Genomic DNA, 15,833 nt, shown 5'->3' with positions numbered 1-15,833 from the left:
GCGTCGCGGGGCGGGGCTTGGCGGCGGCGGCGGCGGCGGCGGCGGCGCGCGACGGCTGGGAGGTACCGGGCGCGCGCGGCTCCGGCTCGGGACGCCTCGGGCTCTGACTCTGGCTGCGGCTGCTGCAGCGGCACCCGCGCTCCGGTGCGCTCGGCCTCCTGGGCCCGCCGGGGAGCGCTCACCGCGAGCCCGCCGTGCGCCCGCCCGCCCCCTTCCCCGGGCCCGCCGGGATGGGAGCCGCGCGCGGAACCCCCAGCAGCCCTCGCTGGCTGCCTCTGCTCAGCGTCCTGCTGCTACCGCTACTGGGCGGTGAGTCCCGGCGAGCTGGGGGAGCGCGGGAGCCCCTAGGGCCAAAGGGGGCGCCGTGGAGGTGGGCTTGGACAACTGGAGCGGGGTAGACACCCGGGCGTGGGGCAGGGGCTCGCTGGGCGGGGGACGAGGTCCCGGCGGCCGGGAGATGGCGAAGCCCCCGCTTACTCGGCCTGGCCCCTCTCGCCCCCGCGCCCGCGAGGACGCGTTTCCAGCCTCCCCGGAGTTTTCCCGGCCCGAGCCGAGAGTTTGCTCGGGAACTGACGGGAGTTGCCAGCTCCCGGGCTCCAGTGGGGCGTTTCTTTGCGGGGGAGAAACGGCGCCCCCCCCGCCACTTAGGGGGTGCAGCGCGGTGGCTGAGGGTGGGGGAGATGGAGTCCCCCCGGCAGGCTCAGCCTAGGTGAGGGAGGCTGGCCTGTGGCCGGATGCGGGACCGACCGGCGCGCGGGGCGCGGAGCTTTGTTACCTATGCCGGCTCGACGCTCCCGGCTTCCCTCCAAGTTCCTGGGCCGGGCTGGGACCCAGACGGCCCTGCTGGTGAGGGCGGAAGAAAGAAAGAAGAGTGAGGGTCCGTCCCATCTCCTCCAGCTCCCGGCCCGAGCCCTGAGCCCACTCCCTCCCAGGGTCGGATCTGGGAGTTGAGAGTCCCAGGCTGTCTCGGTGACTCATGTGTGAAGGCCGCTGCCAAAATCGGGCATGGCCGGCCTGCAAAGGTGCGGACGGGGTTGGTTCTGCTCCTTCCTGGATTTCCATCCTCTCTCCCCAGCAAGGAAAGAAAATCTCTCTTTCTACGGACAGAAAGGCAAAAAGAGTTCATTCTGTCTTCTTGGAGGGCCTCAGCATTTTGATGAGGGTGTGGCCCCTATCTCTAGGGCAGACTGGACCCGAACCCTCCCCCCGCTTTATTTCCTGGCTTGGTCACACCTGAGAGTCACCACCTAGGTGTTGAAGTGCTTTAGAGGAAAGCGCCAAGCTACCCGCACACCCCAAACACTCTGGACTGGAAGTATGCCTCTCCCGCCCCGTGCCCACTTCCAAAACCCAAGATCTTTGGTGATGATCCTGGCAGCAGCCCTCTCTGGGGGAACTGTGCCCAAGAGACCTGGTCCGAGCTTATCACTTTCCTCCTCTTTTGAAGAGTGGCCATGGGGAGGGTGGGGGTAGAGAATTGCCTTTTCTGACATCTCCCTGGCCTGCCAGCTGTTGAGGGGTTTGGTGCTGATGGAATGGAACGTCTCCCCCACCCCTTGTTGTAAAAGGAGAGGTAATTGTAACCCAGGACCGAGAGGTAAGACCAAGTTCCCGGGATTCGGAGGAGGTGTTTTTGGAGCTGCCCTGTGTTCCTTCTGATGTGTGGGGTGGTAATGCTCACGGCAGAACCCACATCTGCTCTCGGAGGAAGTATGGAAGTTTTTTGCACAGCCAGCATAGGGGGCCCAGCCATATGGGCCGGTGGCCCAAGCTCACAGGCTTCCTAGGTCTGCAGGCTGTTTGGGTTTTGGTGTATGGGGTGCCAGACATGGCTACCTTCACTGCTGATGTTTAGAGTTCTGGGGAAGATTCTGGTGGAGACGGGGCTCTTGTTCAACAAATGCTAAATTCCTAAATTCCTTACATGAGAAGACGACTCTGATGTTAAGTGATGTTAATCCGGGGACTGGTGTTTAGCGAAGGGGTGGGTTCTGGTGGGGGGAGTTAGGGCAGGCTGAGGGCTGGGGACTGGAGGTCTGGAATCTCCTCTGGGGGTGGGGAGATGTCTTGTGCTCAACAAAGGAACATTTTAATGAGAGCCTTAAATCAGTTCCATCAAATGTGTCTTAGTGTGGAACCTGCCCATGCGCTGTAAACAGTTTCAGTCGAGGCTGAGGCGCCTGCTGTCTGTCTTCTGGTGAAATCCGGGGGCTCAACCCACCCCTGGACGGCATGACTTCAGGGGGCAATGATTTTTCAATAGATAACAGTAGATTTTTCCATCTCATTGTGTAATTAGCTGGATTTGTAGCGAGACCCCGCTGCTAATAAGGCAGGAGTAAGGGACCTAGGCTGGCTAGGTTTGTGGATTAGGCCATTTTGAAGTTTTCTTCGCCTCACCGCTGGAATGGTTGGTTGGGGTCACTACCCATCCCTCTTCCCACCCCCGTCTCTGGGTTCTTTCCTCCAGGATCTTGTTTCTTTGGGGAAATTGAATTGTCACGTCCTGAGATGGCTTCTGCAGCCTGTAATTCAGGCCTTTTATCAGTGATGGGCTTTCTCAGATGTTGGGAAGTATGGCGGGAGGGCTAGAGTAATTTCTGCTCATCACTTGCCAAAGGATCTAGTCAGACTCCTGGCGTTCAGAGCAGGGCTGAGTGGTGGAGAGAGCCCAGGCCATCGGGATGAAGTGTTTGCCAAAACAGCAACTCAAGGTTCTTTGACAGGCCCTGTGGCCCTGGCAGATTTCTTCACCTCACAGTTTGCCTCCTCTGTAAAGGGACTTACTTCCTGGAGTTGTGCTGAGGATTAAATGTAATGAAGTATATAAAGGGCCCCTTTCTTGTTCTTCCCTCTCCGGTGGTGTGCTGCCAGCATACCTTTCCAGCTTTACAATCACCCCCAACAATAAACATGTTCCACTCACTGGAACCCTCCATTCCAGCCCAACTAGTCTCTTTCCCATCCCCTAAAACATACGGGGTTTCGAAGACCTTTCTTTTCTCTCTGGCCGGTCTCCTGGTATGTGCCGCCTTCCCCATCTCTTTTGCCAACCCCACCTCCACTTCCTTCCTGAAGCTGTCCCATCTCTCCTACCAGAAGGTGGATGCCTGGAGAACTTCTGGACTCTTAGGCCATCTTCAATATTTTTGCCCCACTTGGGTTTTAACTTACTGAAGGGATTTAACTTACTGTAGAATTCATTGCGGTGGTATCTTATTTACAGTAGTAGATCCTTATCTAGGTTTATTAAAAAGTGAATGACGCATTTGGGTACAGGGCAGAGTGACCAATGGCAAAGGTAAACAGCCCCTTTGCCTGCTAGGCAGTGGGGGGGGGGTTTGTGCCCTTTCCCACTTCTCTGGGTTGGGGTTGCCTGTCCCCTCGCCTTGTGCCTGTTCTACTGTGACCCAGTCAAGGGACCAGATCTTCCTTCCCTGTGTCTGGGCTGTCTGTTCTCTGTGGGGGTTTTCTGAGTTTTGATGTGGCAGGGCTTCTGGCTTTCTCTAAGAGTGCTGGGCATGGGCATCCACCTGTGCATATGGAGCTGACCTGCCTGGAAAGGCCACAGCTTAACCACCATGAGCTATATAGGGGCCTAGATTATCTACAACTTTGCCACTCAAAACAAGGGCCAGGGACTTCCCTGGTGGCGCAGTAGTTAAGAATCCGCCTGCCAATGCAGGAGACACAGGTTTGAGCCCTGCTCTGGGAAGATCCCACATGCCGCGGAGCAACTAAGCCCGTGCGCCACAACTACTGAGCCTGTGCTCTAGAGCCTGCGAGCCACAACTACTGAGCCCACGTGCTTAGAGCCCGTGCTCCGCAACAAGAGAAGCCACTGCAATGAGAAGCCCGCGCACCGTAACGAAGAGTAGCCCCCGCTCACCGCAACTAGAGAAAGCCCGCACAGCAACGAAGACCCAACGCAGCCAAAAATAAATATAAAATAAATAAATAAATAAATTTATTTAAAAAAAGAAACAACAACAAAAAAACCAAGGGCCAAAGACCAGCGTCATCAGCATTCCCTGAGAGCATGAATCGGAGTTCCAGACTGCATTTTAACAAGCTCCCCAGGTGACTGCACCCAAGGTTCCAGAAGTCCTGCTCTAAGCATCCTTCCTTATATAGAAACTCGAGGTACAGAGCTTTCCCGTTGCAACAGTACGAATCAGGAACCCTAGATCTTGCACAGTATTTGAAGACTTAGCTTAAATAACTTTTAGTTCATGTGAACACTCTCCGGTGTGATATTATACACTTAAAAATGACCTCACCTTGGGTTGAATTTGAATTAGATTTTGTCAGGAAACTTGTCCATTAAAGGTGTGGCTCCAGAGGATTTGCAACACTAAGGGTGGAGCTCTGTTCCTCTGGGAGCCTTAGCTTTTCCTAGAGGAGCGTGTGTCTCAATTTAAAAAGAGAGCCAGTGGAGAAATTGGATTTGTTAGGAAGAAGTTTGGTCTGTGGATGACTTTTCAGGAATACGTTTGGTTCATAAAGGGAGGCAATGTCTCCACTGGGCTGCAACAGTTGTAGTTGTTAAAGTTTTGGAGGATTTCATATTTTGGAGTGGGACGGGTTTGGGTGAGTTGTGTGTTTTTAAGCCAGTACAGCTTCTGTGAGACTCATCTGGGAGGGAGGGTGGCCAGTTCAGACTCTAATGTTTGAGCCAAGAGCAGTGTGCGACCAGGGATTCAGTCTTTGGTGTGTTCCTGATGGAAGAAAGGGTCATTAAACCGGGCTGGGTATCCTTGGCCTGTGTCCCTTAGCCTCCCTCGGCTCTCCCTAACCTCAGTACATGCCTCTCTGCTCTGTGGCCCGGCAGAGCCACGTGGTGGGACCACGGTTGCTGGCGCGGGCTCTGGCCTTGCCCGTGGGCTGCTGGCCTGCCTCTCTCCTTGAGTCCTGCACTGCTCCCCACCCCGCAGCTGTCTGGTCCTTTGTCCCGAGGGTATGGGGGTTCTGCCATGTGGCTGGGGTAGAGTCCCGCCTTGGGGTTCTTGGCGTTCACTGCTCAGTGCACATTCAGCCCCGCCGAGCCCCCTGGCGCTTTGGTGGAGCTGGCCCAGGAGCTGCTACAGCTAATCAGTGGTTTGAGGAAGCCCTCTGTAGTCTGTCACTTTTTCCATCCTCTTTTCTTCTCTGAGTTCAGGCCACTTCCCTCCCAGTAATGCTACACAGCGGCAGTGGGGCAGGGAGGAAGCTGTGCTGGAAGGGCTGACCTGTGCGGGCGCCTTCCCCCTCTCGCAGCTTGGTTTGGGGTCCCGGAGCTCTTGTGTCCCTGTGTGCCTTAACTCTGAGTGAATGCACAGGTGAGTGGAATGCAATCTATCAGCTGTCCTGCAGATCCTACGTTCCCTGCCAGAAACTTAGACCCTGATGTGCAGGACATGAACTGGCTGGCTTAGGTGTGTATGTAACTTCTGATAACTGGGTCCTGAGTCTTTGGGGTAGGGTTTGTGAGTCACACGTTAAGAAGACGTGGATTTGTGTTTCTCAAATATGTGGTCCAGAGACCATTGGGGAATATAGTGGGAGGGCAGGTAACCAGAGGTACTGGTTAAAATTTGAGTCGCCTGAGCCTTAACTGCAGGCCTGCCCATCAGAATCGTTGGGGGAGGAGCCAGAATGTGTAGTTTATTTTCCCGTTTGTTAGATTATATTGTATTGTTTGAATAGCCAATCCTGTCACATAGTTCAAATCTCAAAAGGAAACTGCATTTTAAAAGAGCTTCCCAGGAGATTCCTATCTACTCTCAAGTTTGAGAACCACTGTGTAGCCATAAGGAGAATTTGTCTGTCTAAAGTGGCGGTGTGGTGATGAGAAAGAGGTGTTAATGCTGAGGGGTTTAGGATGGGCTCAATTCAAAGCTTTTGGGTGTCTTCTTTGGGTGAAGCTGTTTCAGGTGGCGCAGGAGGCAGGAAGGAGACAAGATAATGAGAATCAGATGAAGTATAATGGGAGGCAACACTTGGTAAAGTGTTAAATAGATGGAATAACATTCCAGAATGTGTAGGAAGGTGAGTCCATGATGCGGGAGCAACTGGGGGCAGTGGGAGGGCTTCAGAGAGGAGAAAGGATTGACTTTGCTAGTAGCTGTAGTCTGTGGTGACTGATCAGAATGATGGAAAGGCATTGGATCAAGAGTCTGAAAACTTGGGTGGTTCTCTGCTGATATCACACACGATAAAGGAAGAGAAGTGACATCTGTTGGCTCACTGCTGCTGGTCACACGACCCTAAACTGGTTAATTAACCTTTCCGAGCCTCAGTTTCCTCATCTGCAAAATGCAAATGATGCTGACCCCTGCCTTGCCCGCCTCTGGGAAGTTAGGGTGTAGCAGTCGCAGCTGTGAAGGTGGTTGACCCGGGGAAGCAGCCCCTCTGGCCAGCCCTGCTGTCTCTTCCCAGAGACGGTCCTGACCTTCTGTCTCCCTTTAAGGTGTCAGCCTTTCGTTCCAGTCCCCTCTCTCTAGAATGGTTTGCGAGGGCTCAACCTGGTCACTCTTGACCGATAGCTTTAGAAAAGATTTTCTCATTCTAAAGCACAGATTTTCTAAACGGATCTCAGTATTCCAACAGCAGCTCGGAAATGTGGGCACAGCCACTTCGCGTTTCCTGGTAGGAACTCTTCCTCCCTCTATCCCGGTGGCAGATTCTCCCCAGGGTGATGAATGCTGGTTCAGGGCCACCTCCCTCGGCCTGCTGAGGTTCTTCCAGGGAGTGAGTAGGAAAGTGTGCTTCTTGCAGCCGAGGCGGACTTTTATAATACCCAAGGGAGGGTGTTTATCATCACAGGATGGCTGTGGGGGTCTCCCCCATCAGTTACTCTGTGTAACTTGCAGGAACTCCTATGAGAACCATGGGGAGGTTCCCGAGGTGCGGTGTGGTCTCCCTATGAGGGGGTTAAGGTGGCCAGAGTGGGCGCTGGCATGCACCGCTTCTCCTCCAGGAGACACACTGACTCTTTTGTCCCCTTCTTGGGTTGGTGGTGGTGGTGGTGGTGGTGGTGGGGCAACGAGGAGAATGCTTGTCTGCTCTGGGGACTTCTGGGATGTCCTAGCAGCTAGCTCATAAGGTGCCTTTGTGCAAATTAGAAATAGGCACCCTTCCTCCAAGTGACTGCAGCCCTGCACCAGGACACAGGGCTTTGGCTAGTGGAGCACAGGCAGTATTTCAGTATTACCCCCTTGGCCAGGCATTTGAGCAGTGTACAACGTGTACAGTCGTACATGGCTGTCCCATTGGAATGAGAGCCTTGCAACTAGTTGCTCTTTGCTTCCCAGTTGGTAGGCCAAGATGATTTTGGCGACCTCTATTCTAATAATATGTTTCATTGGAGCCCTTTTCACTACTGTTCTCCTGCCTCCTGTGGTGGGGGCGTTGGGGCACTACTGCTCATAACATATACTAGGAGAAGCCTGGGAGGCTGGGCCCCCAGTGCTGTACCCACTCCACAGTATATGTCTGTGGCTGCTGAGGTCTCGGCCTGTTTCTGGGCTCCTTTCCCCGCCAGAGGATTTTGCTGCCTTGCAGATTCAGGCTTCTAGCCTGATGTAGAAGGCTGGCTGTCTTCAGGGAAGAAATGCTGCTCAGAGTTTATTTCCCATTTCATTAAGGAGCTTCATGCTTACCTCTCTCCTGTGTCCTCTCTCCCTTGGGACCCCGGGGCCTCCCACAGCCCCAGGTAAAGTGTGTGGGCATTCCTGATTCAGAGGAATTCCTGCAGTAGAAGTGGTGTCACTTCAGTGGAAAGGATGGGTCCTAGGTCTTGCTGGACTTTAGTTCTGGGTACCCTACGGGTGTTCCTCCCTCTTAGCCTGAGGAGACATTGTGAGGAGCACCAGGTTGGGACTTGGGAGGTGTGGACCCTGCTTCCACATTTGTCCCAGATGGCTCGTGTGACCTTGGGCAAATGCCACCTGCCTCTCGGGCCTCAACTTGAGAAGCCCTTGGAGGACCTTGCCTGTGGTGACCGTTGAGGCCAGCGCAGCCTTACCATCCACAACCCCCAGCTGTGCTTCTGCCACACCTTGTAAGGTTGTCCTCCTCACCCTCAGTGTTGGGAGAGCACTTGCATCTGAGGACTGCGTTTTATTCTGGAGTGTCTAGTGCATGGGCACAGATGCGTCTGGACTCGATCAGCTGGAATTAGGGTGTCATTCCCTGGATGCCAAAGGGAATGAAAGGTTTGGAGAGTTTGGGGAGGGAGTTCTTATGAGGAAAAAAAAAACACGAGAGTTTTTATCTGAGTATGGGAAAGCAGCAATCTTTACTTGGTTCGTTTCAGTCTCAGTATTTGAGGAACCAGTGTCCGGGTGGGGAACCCCTTTTCTTCTTTTGCACAGAAGGGAGGACAACTGGAGGGAGGCTTGGCGTTGGGAAGACGGGTTGGGTGTGCTTTGGGAGAGCCTCGTCCGTGATAACCGACAGCTGTACCCAGCTCTGCAGTTTACAGAATGCTTTCACTCGCACTGACTTTCCATCCTATCAAGAAGCCACAGAGGCAGGATGAGGGTGGTTGGGTTTTGTTCGTTTGTTTGTTTCTGGAGGAGTGGGGGTGGGAGGCATTTGACAGGTAAAGAAACTGAGGCACAAAATACGATCCGCTCAGGACTGCAGAGCTGGTAAGTAATAGAGCTGTTTCCGTGCTCTCATATGTCCTTGTATGTATGTCATCACTAGAGGCTATGAAATGTTGCACACACGCCTTGGAACCAGGTAAATATTGGGGAGTGGATTTCGCAGCCGAGATAACTCTCTGGGTGGGCTTAGAGGCAATCCTGCTAGAGTCAGAGGGAGTGTGTCCATAACTTAAACCTGGAGAGATCTTTTGGGCCACAGCATTCAGGATTGCTCATTTTTCTCCCCCCTCTTTTTGGTTACAACAGTCAGGTTAAAGTTTTCAATGGCCCATTCAGAGGTTTGTATACGTCTTAAAGTTTTTAGTGTTATGGTCAGACTATATGTAATCTAGAAGTCCAGAACACTGTGCCTGCATCCCCAAGATTTGAGCTTTTCTCATGAACCCATGAGTCCTGAGTCTCTTCCGCCTGGTGCTTCTGGAAGGTCATGGGCAGTTACAGGCCCCGGCTTGCAGGTGTGCTGCCACATTCCAGACCGGTGTGCCTGCTGAGAGTTGCATACTGGGTTATGCTGCGGTGGAGACCACGTAGGTGGTAACAGAATCATCTCTGCTCTCAGTTTACCGCCTCTAACGTCTTTTGTACAGATAGATGTGCCCGTGCCCTGGCACATAGTAGGGGCATGATGGATGTAGGTTTCCTTCCACTTCTGACTTTGGAGGCAAGTCTTAATTCTCAAGAGGTTTCGGAAGAGGTTGAACAATGACCTCGACATCCTGAGAGACGTTAAGTTCTTTGGCGCCAGGTGTATCTCCCTTTGGCTCAGCCATTGACGGGGCTTGGCAATCCTGTTAAGTTTGTTCTTCCGCTTCTGAAGTTCTCAGGTTGCAACACGGGAACTTACGCTCTATCATGGAGGGTGCAAAGCGACACTTCAGTGTTCTGATTCTTTTGTAGCTCATCTATTAAAAAAACCACCAACATGAGCTGTTTCCCAGCTGGGATAAGAAAGAGTAGAGGCTCCTTCAGGCCGGCAGTTCCATAGAGAGGTGGTGTGCTGGGATGGCATTTGCGATCCCAAGTTCACTTCCAGCCACCTGAATAACAAAACAAATCACAGACAAAGAAAACGGTTGTCTTACAGTCTTGGGGGGGGGCGCGGGGAAAGGAAATGCTGTTGGTCTTGGAGCTGCAGCTACAAAGAGCAAATCATTCTGTTTGGTTAATTTAGCAGATTAAACCGATTGTTAAACTGACCAATTTAAAAAATGCCCAACTTGCCAGCAGTTTTGCAGCCTGTGATCTGGGCTCCTCCTCTACCCTAGGGGTTTCGGGCCTCCGGCAGGAGGAGCTTGGGGGTGGGGGAATGCTGTGCCTTGGAACAGCCCTGGGGGCCTGGAGGAGGATCTCTGTCTTTTCTTTACCCACCCCCCCCCCAAAGAAACTCCTTAAAACAAAAGGCTTTATTTAGTAAACACCCGCATGGCACCCAGCCCAATGCAGTGTCCTGAGTTGCTTGGTGCCGCAAGGGGGATGGGTGGGGAGTTCGCCTCTTTATTTCTGTGTAAGAGGTTGGGGTGTTGTCAGCTGCTTCTCAGCCTCCGTGCCTTCGCTTACTCTCTTTGCCTTTGTTTCGAGGGCCTTTTGAAGATGGTCCGAGAGGTCCGCTGAGCTGGCCTGCTCTGTCTCCGGTGAGTCTCTACTTGAGCCTCCCCATGAGACTCACTTTCCCAGGCCCCCCGAATCCGCCACCGGCGACCCAGAAAGGGGGCAGGAGAGCCTGGGCCCAGCCGGGCCTGGGCTTGGGTGGCACCTCCCTCGGTCCCCTTCCCACCCGGCCGGGATCAAAGCAGCCTCCTCAGGGAGCAGGGAAATGCCTCTCCCAATAGCCCCACCAGTGAGTAAACAGCCAGGGCCTCTTGCAGCTTTTGAAGCGCGGTGCTTCGGCCCAGAGGAATGCAGAACATTTCATTTTAGGAGTGGACTTAGGTTTCCAGCGCTCTTGGTATTTGCAAATTTGAAACAAATGCCCTCATTTAGCAGCAGGCAGGCTGGGCAGTAAACGGGGGCGGTTTAAGGGCGTTTATGACGGTCACAGGTATTTGTGGGAAGAGGAACCCCAGCAGGTTTGGGAGAGGACAGAGGGTTTATGGTTAGGTGGGTTGTACAAAGGCCCCAGCCAGGTCTCCGGTGGAGGGTTGTTGTTAGGTGGGCTTTGCCATAAAAAGCATTGCTGCCTCCTGCCCCCCAGGAAGTATCTCCTGGCAGACAAAGGGGTTTGGGATGGTGTTTAACCCCCAGGGTTGATGCTCAGGGCCTTGCCCCTCTCACTTGGCTGCCAAAGTATCAGATTTCCAATGAACCCTTCCTTCTCCCACTCCCAGAGCTTGAAAGGCTCATTAAATGTGCTTTATGTATAACAAGTTGGCTGAGAGCTTCCCGCCTTCATTTCCAGCCAGTTTTGTGAGGAAGGAGCTAGGGAAACCTGTTTTCCTTTTGTTGTTTTTGGAAGTAGGATCTGTGAAGGTGCAATTGCAAAAAGACCCTAATTTCAGGAATCAGCAAGCAAGTGTTGTTTGCCCTTGAAGGGGCGGGGCAGCTTAACGAAGGCTGGTCTGTCTGAGGCCTGGCTGCCCCGCGCCGGCCCCCATGCCCCCCCCAACCCCGGAAACTCAGAAATCTGTTCAGGAACTGAGTTCTGGCTTTGCAGCTTGCTCCCCGAGAGACCTTAGTTCACTTCGCCTCTCTGAGCCTCAGTTTCTTCTTTTGTAAGATGGGGATGGTAATACCCATCCCATTAGAGGTCTCGTGAGAATTAAATGAGCTAGTACTGTATTTCACGAACTCTAAGATGCTCTCTCTCCCCCTCCCCAGTTTCACTTCTTTCAAATTGGGTTGTGAGATAATTATGTAATGTTGTGTCTTAGTTTAACTGCTACCATTTCCTTTTGGTGGAACATAAATAATGGTGCATCTTAAAATCAGTGACATCTTTGAAATTCAGTGTATGCAAAGGACTTCGTCTGTCCTATTGTGAATACTTGATAAAAGGTAGTTAGAATGTGATTTAGTTACAGACCTGTTTTTGCTTCCTATCTATTAGTAACTTCCAACAGAAACTGTCTTCCTTTTAGTCTGGCACATAAATAACAAAGGATGTTTAAGGCAGAAGGCCTCATGCTAGGTAATGTGGGAGGGGAGGTCGGGGAACTTCTAAATCCTTAAAAAGCAAGCGATATCCAGGAGAGGAGGTAGCTGTCCCTAAGAGGGCAAACGGTCTCTTGTGGAAAGAAAATACCTCTCTTATGGTAGAGTCTCCAGTTATTTATTTATTTATTTAGCCACACCACCTGGCATACGAGATCCCAGTTCCCCAACCAGGGATTGAACCTGGGCCCCGGCGGGGAATTCCCCTAGAGTCTCCATTTAAAAAGGCTAAGTTGAGGGACTTCCCTGGTGGTCCAGTGAGTAAGACTCCGTGCTCCCAGTGCAGGGGGCCCGGGTTCCATCCCTGGTCGAGGAATAGATCCCGCATGCATGCTGCAATTAAGAGTCTGCATGCTGCAACTAAAAAAAAAAAAAAAGATCCCGCATGCCGCAGCTAAGACCCAGCACAGCCAAATAAAAAAATAAATAAAATATTAAAAAAAAATAAAAAGGCTGAGCAGGGAATTCCCTGGCGGTCCAGTGGTTAGGACTTGCTGCTTTTACTGCTGGCGCCAGGGTTTGATCCCTGGTCAGGGAACTAAGATCCCACAAGCCATGCGGCCAAAAAAAAAAAAAAAAAGACATGAAAAGGCTGAGCTATTCCAGGGGGAGACTGGAGACTCCCTCCAGGAATGGATTGTCTGGTAGGCAAACTGAGATAGAACCAGAAGAGGGTAATGAACAAGGCAAGGACACAGAGAAGCACCAAAGAGGGGGGACACAGTAAATGCCAGGTGCTCAGAGGATGAAGACCTGAGAGGGGCATGCGGGAGACCCACAGGGGGTGGTAGCGTGGGCCTCCGCTCACAGCAGCACAGTTGCGTGGGGTTGATCTAAGCTTTGTGGAAACAGCTGGTGCTAATCATTCTGCTTGGTGCTACCCGAGCATTGGCTGGGTGGTGCCGTTCCCCCTCAGGACACAAGTGGCCCAAAGGCTGGGGAGTTCTTCCTTTGCTTGAGTTTTGGTTCATCTGATGGTGGGATGGATTGGCTGTCAGGTTGGGATTTGAATGGCACATGTAAAGACAAAAATATGTCCCTTTTGTATATGTTAGTGGATATCGAGAGCAAAGCTTTTTTTCTTTTTTAGTAGATTGCTGTGTAGATATGTGTTTTAGGCACCTCACCTTACAGGGGTTTCAGAATGCATTCTTTCTGTGTGGTTGCCCAAAACTTTAGCCCTTGGTAGGTGTGCCCAGCTAGGAAAGGGGCTGATTAAGGGCTCTCCTGGAGGGCAAGAACTCAGAAGTCCCAGGGTCTAGAGACCTAGCCCCTCCACGGAGTCAGTGCTCTTCTTTACTTCCTTTGGGAATGTTTTGAAGGAGAATAAAGTGTTGCAGATGATGTGCCTTGAACAATCAGGAAGAAGGGCATTGAGGTTAAGAAAATTCCAGTGCTCTTTTCAGGGCGTTTCTGATGATATAAAAATGTATTTTGATAAAACTCTGAAACTTCTGGGGAAGCTGATCTTCCCATCGTCTGTCCTGGGAGGCAGGGGTTCTTTTCAAACCAGGTCAACAAATTCTTAGAAGCCCTTTTTGTATCTCAGGCACCCAGAGCACTACCTGCGGGTCCTCCATTGTCCTGAGTGTAACTAGTTGTCCAGTTTGAGAAGCCTTGAGAGGACTTGCCTGGACCTCCGTGGGGCTCCTGCCAGCTGCCTGCCTTGAGGGTGACGGCTGTGGCAGCTGAATTAACAGCCGTCTGTTCTGGGCCAGGCCACTGCCTCAGCCTTGGGGAGAGGTGTTGATCAGGCTGATAGGCCAACAAATCCCCCTGAGCCCCAGGTTGGAAGTATATTAGTTAAATGTTGCTCTTAGACTCCTGACAAATTGCTTTCAGTTTTTGCTGCCAAAAGAGAACTCTGAAAACAGGGTGTAAATTGCGTTATTGACACTGTCTCTGTTTTTGTTGCTTCCATGAGGTTGCTGGAGGAGGGCGCCAGTCCAAGGGAGCTTTTCAGGTTCCTCTGGTACCTGACATCAGGTGAAGAGGAGGAGGGGGTGGGCATGTGGGGGTGAAGTGCCCTTGAATGCAGGAAGTGTGGTGACTGGACAGGCCTTTGAGGTGCCTGGGACCAGCCTCTTTCATTAGATCAAAGAAATACCTTTTGTTTTTCTGCTCACACTTTTCTCTGCCCTGGAGCCAGAGTCGTAAAGAGGTGGAGTTGTGAGGGTCTGCATCTGGTAGTTGGGGTGGTAGGTGGAGGCGGGGCCGGGGGGGGGGGTCTTCCCTTCCGCTGTGCGCTTCCTGCATCCTGCTCCCACTGTCCTGGTGTGCAGGGGTCTGCCTGGGCTAGCCTGGGCACCCTGGGCTCTGCTGGGCTGCCCTCCCGGTAGGGCCCTGCCTGAGCTGGGCTATAAGCTGGAGAAACCAGGTGTACAGAGATGGATTTCACTGCAGGCTAAGTGTTTTGTTGCTGAATCATTTGCATTCATTAAAAATAGCGAAGAGTGAGCGATATTTAAGGCAACACCATGGGTTTGTTGGAGGCTGCTGCCTTGGGGCCGGGGAAAGGATGGGCGTAGCTCATTCAAAGCTTACTTAACTTCTGACTGCCTTGGGCATAGGCCAGCTGCTAAAATATGAAAAATGTCTGCCCAGAAGCCCCCAGAGCTTGGCCAGACTGCCCTGGCCAAAGAAAACATACACTTAACAATTCATTATTTAGCCTCCTCCTGCGAGTTTGCTCGTGTCTCTTCCTCCCCTGGGACCTTGCTGAGTTGGGGGCACAAGCGGGGGCAGGAAGGCTCCTACGTATTTTAAGGGGAAGCTTAGCCTAAAGCAAGTGCTGTCTACATTCACCCCACCCACCCCCTGTTCCCTGCTGATGGACTTTAGGCTGTCTCTGAGAGTTTGCTCTTGTAAACAATGCCACCACAAATATCCTTTTATCTATCTGTACCCTTGCGCTTGTGTACCTGAAGGGTAAATTCCCAGAAGTGGAGCTGCTCTGTCAAAGGATAGGAATATATCACAACTGGGTACAACGTTCTGTATTTATGTTATTTTTCTGGGGAGGGTGTTTATAGCTTTCTCATCAAATTTCTGAATCCCTGCTGTACAGTGGGCCTGTGAAAATCGCACGGGTTAAAGTGTGAAAACTAGTAAGCATGATTCAAATGTGAGGCATTGCTGGGGTGACTGGAGAATTTATCATCCAACCTGGGGCATTGTTAATAATTATGCCAAGACAACCAGCATAAGCCAGGGTTGTTCCAGGTAACTTGGGAGGATGGTAGCCCAGTGCCCACCAAGATCTTTTCCCCTATCTCTGGGACCATGTATGTTCTCTCTTCTACACCATGGAGCTCTGAATTACCAGCTCCATTTTCTTTTCCATTCTAGCAGCTGTGTTCTTTTTGTTGCTCCCAACTTGATGATGAGCTTGGTAGGGTGGGTCCAGTTCCTGACCTTTGTTTTCCCAGATGCTCAGTGGTTGTTCAAGTTGTTCTTGGATTCCCAAGACCAGAATTTGAGTCCTGGAAGCACTGTAACTTCTGAATTCCATTTCTCTTCTTTTCTTTTTTTAAAAAATATTTATTTATTTATTTGGTTGCACCGGGTCTTAGTTGCAGCAGGCAGTAGTCTCCTTAGTTGTGGCATGCATGTGGGATCTAGTTCCCTGACCAGGGATCGAACCCGGGGCCCCTGCATTGGGAGCGTGGAGTCTTAGCCACTGTGCCACCAGGGAAGTCCCTGAATTCCATTTCTTAATCTGCAGGATGACAATGATAATATCCACCTCATAGAGCTATGGTGAGGGTCTAATGAAGGAACGTTTGTGCAGGGGTGTTGCGGCGTGGCCTTTGTTTGTGGGAGGCAGGCTTCAGGGACACGCATATTGACACGTGTTGTCACTCCTTATTGACATAGACTTGGGAGCCCTTGAGCATTGCTAGCTGTAGATTTGTGTTTTCCACTTCTCCAGTTACTACCATCCCTTTAATTGCTCTCGTATCTATTCCCTCCCCTTTTATCCTATTGTCTGTGGCTTTGCCATTTCTCCCTTGGAATACTGCTGGAAAAAAGAAG

General features: G+C 51.9%; 1 protein-coding gene across 1 annotated transcript in view; it reads left to right on the top strand.

Annotated features, from left to right (window-relative positions):
* Positions 1-72: 72 nt before the first annotated feature.
* The window catches only part of PTK7 (protein tyrosine kinase 7 (inactive)), a 59,317-nt gene continuing 43,556 nt past the window's right edge, over positions 73-15,833 (top strand). Inside the window, exon 1 of the mRNA XM_061196182.1 lies at positions 73-309. Within this exon, the coding sequence (XP_061052165.1) occupies positions 231-309 (79 nt within the window). The 5' untranslated portion in view covers positions 73-230. The remainder of the gene's footprint in view (positions 310-15,833) is intronic.

Source organism: Eubalaena glacialis, chromosome 7 (genome assembly GCF_028564815.1).
Source record: "Eubalaena glacialis isolate mEubGla1 chromosome 7, mEubGla1.1.hap2.+ XY, whole genome shotgun sequence".
Lineage (NCBI taxonomy): Eukaryota > Metazoa > Chordata > Mammalia > Artiodactyla > Balaenidae > Eubalaena > Eubalaena glacialis.
The sequence above is the reverse complement of the archived record's forward strand: the minus strand, read 5'-3'. Positions and strand labels throughout refer to the sequence as shown.